This window comes from Pyxicephalus adspersus, chromosome 4, assembly GCF_032062135.1.
Source record: "Pyxicephalus adspersus chromosome 4, UCB_Pads_2.0, whole genome shotgun sequence".
NCBI classification, from domain to species: domain Eukaryota; kingdom Metazoa; phylum Chordata; class Amphibia; order Anura; family Pyxicephalidae; genus Pyxicephalus; species Pyxicephalus adspersus.
Genome location: NC_092861.1, coordinates 105,152,204 through 105,154,610, shown reverse-complemented (window position 1 = coordinate 105,154,610; position 2,407 = coordinate 105,152,204). Strand labels below are relative to the sequence as shown.

Genomic DNA, 2,407 nt, shown 5'->3' with positions numbered 1-2,407 from the left:
AAAAAAATTGTGTGTGTGTCTATACATTTTATAAACAATGGATTTTAAACCAATGCAATCTTTATTTCCCTTGCATACTTTAATGTAGAATTTCCCTGTTTTTGGCTTAATTCATGGTCTAAAGATCTAGAGCAGCCTTTTTGAACCCTTTTATGCACAAGGAACAACCCATGTGGTGCTGTCATGGTAAGGATGGACAGTGAGATGTAGAGCATATCTAAATATTCCTGCATATACACGGTTACCTATGAAAGATTCACATAGAAAGTATGAGAACATTTCTAACAGCAGTGGAAACAGAAATACAAATTCTAATTATGCAAAAAAATTGCTAAAATGTATTTTTGTCATTTCCCCCCAAATTCCTGTTTAGAAAGAAGTAATGTCACTGTGGAAGTAAATGAAGGGAAAAAACAAATAATAATAGCTGGACTTAGCCTTCAATGTATTTTGCTTGTGGATGACTATAGGCTACTAGTACACAATAGTATGCCGACTGCACTCTAGACTTAAAATCAGGTCAGGAGAGTGGTCTCAGTCAGCTTTTATACTGGAGCAACTGACTGTCAACATCAGTTGCAATCTAGCACTAAACTAACTTAATGACTTGCTCTAATATTCAGAGTTTACTACAGAGCGCTTCTTGGGAATGATGGTTTGCTCCTGGATTATTTTTTAACAAACTTAATCTGTAAGTTCAATTGAGCTTTAGGCCATTTCCTTTTATGGAATCAAGGCCTGTCCTTCAACTGTAAATTCTATCTTTTTGTCTCTTTTTAGGTTTCTTTTTGGTCTCTTTCTACAGGTAATAGATAATTTAGGTACGAATAATGCCAACTTGGCATTCAACATGGTTACCTTAAAGTGCATCTAAAATTTTAGTTTTGCTAGAGTAAGGGATGTTAGTGACACCTTTAGGTGTCTAGTACATTGAAGATGCTTTATTTTTTCTGCTTGGATCAGCAGAAAGTGAGTGGAAATGTCCACAATGCATAGGCAGATTCCTATATAGACATTTGTATATGCAACAGATGTTCCTAAAAATAATTTCCCCTTACCTACTGTTTTGGCAACAACTAAACAACTATAACATATTTGCATCCTGTATTTTTTGATTTTTAATAAATGATGGTAAATCTCTCAAGCGAGGACAGAGTGTAATAAATACCTGACAGGATTTTTGGCCCTTTCCCAACCAACGCAAAAGAAAAATTGGCTTTAAAAACACTGGAAGTTTTTCTGCTTGATTTCTAACAACTTTTACTATGTGTGCTAGAATTTGTAAGACTTAAGTAAACGGGTATTTTATCTTTTTTTTTTTTTTAGTGAAAAGACAGATATGGTACCAGGATACGACTTTTTAGTTAATTCTGTATGGCCAGAAATTGCTCATGGACTGGAGGAAAAGCTGCCATCACTATTTAACCCAGGAAATCCTGACATATTTCACCAGGTATCTTTACTTACTAGCAACTGTTGTTATCTAAGATTAAAGGAAAAGGATCTAAATACTGCCAAAAATAAACGGGTCAGTTTACATGTTTATAGCATTTTCTTGTAATAAATGCACATTTAAGTAACTAAAAAAAAATCTTTAAAGAAAAGTCCTGGAAAACTCAACAAAATCTTACTCAAATTGGTCAAAATGTGGCCCAAGGAAGGACAGCCAGTGAACTGGTGACATGGTTTGAGGACTTATTGCTATCTTTGCTTTGATATAACAGAAAAGCCACTGTAGCATAAACTTTTGTAGGAACACACAGTGCATTGCAGTTTGCTCATCTGCTACAAGGGACAGATAAGAGTCAGAATTAGACCAAATTTAGGAAGATGTAGCTTCAAAGTTTGCAGTAGATTAGTAGCACTGAGATGAAACAAAGAATGAAAAAAAGATAAAAGGGCGTTTTAAAAACACAATTCTGTGATGAAAAATACTTTGAGAAACTTTATTTCTTTATTTCTCTAGAAATACACTGTAAGCATGGATTTTTTGAGGAGATTTGAACGTCAGTGTGGGTCCCAAGCAAGCGTGAAGAGGTTGCGTGCTCATCCCTCTTACCATAGTTTTAACAACAAATGGAACTTACCTGTCTATTTTCAGATAAGGTAACCACAAAGGTTTATCTTTGCATACCTTCAGGAAAAAAAGTTATTTATTTTGATTAAGTATCTCTTTTTTTTTTCTGTTACTGAATTGATTAACTTGACCCAGAACATTTCTTGACCCAAGACATTACTGAAAGGCAAGGAAAAATAAATTAAAATATAAAATAATCAGTATTCTAAAGCTTTTCCTGGAAAAAACATTACTGCTGACTACTTGGAACCATTTTTATCATCCCTACTGCCATTAGGTTAAATATTTAGCCAGTTGTCTTGATTACCTTTCTTTTTAATAGCCTTTGCC

At 34.1% G+C, this 2,407-nt stretch overlaps 1 protein-coding gene across 1 annotated transcript in view; it reads left to right on the top strand.

Moving 5' to 3' along the window:
• COG2 (component of oligomeric golgi complex 2) overlaps positions 1–2,407 on the top strand; it is a 42,650-nt gene that overhangs the window by 15,086 nt on the left and 25,157 nt on the right. Inside the window, exons 8-10 of the mRNA XM_072410241.1 lie at positions 781–805; positions 1,287–1,453; positions 1,967–2,106. Coding sequence (XP_072266342.1) covers positions 781–805; positions 1,287–1,453; positions 1,967–2,106 — 332 coding nt within the window. The remainder of the gene's footprint in view (positions 1–780; positions 806–1,286; positions 1,454–1,966; positions 2,107–2,407) is intronic.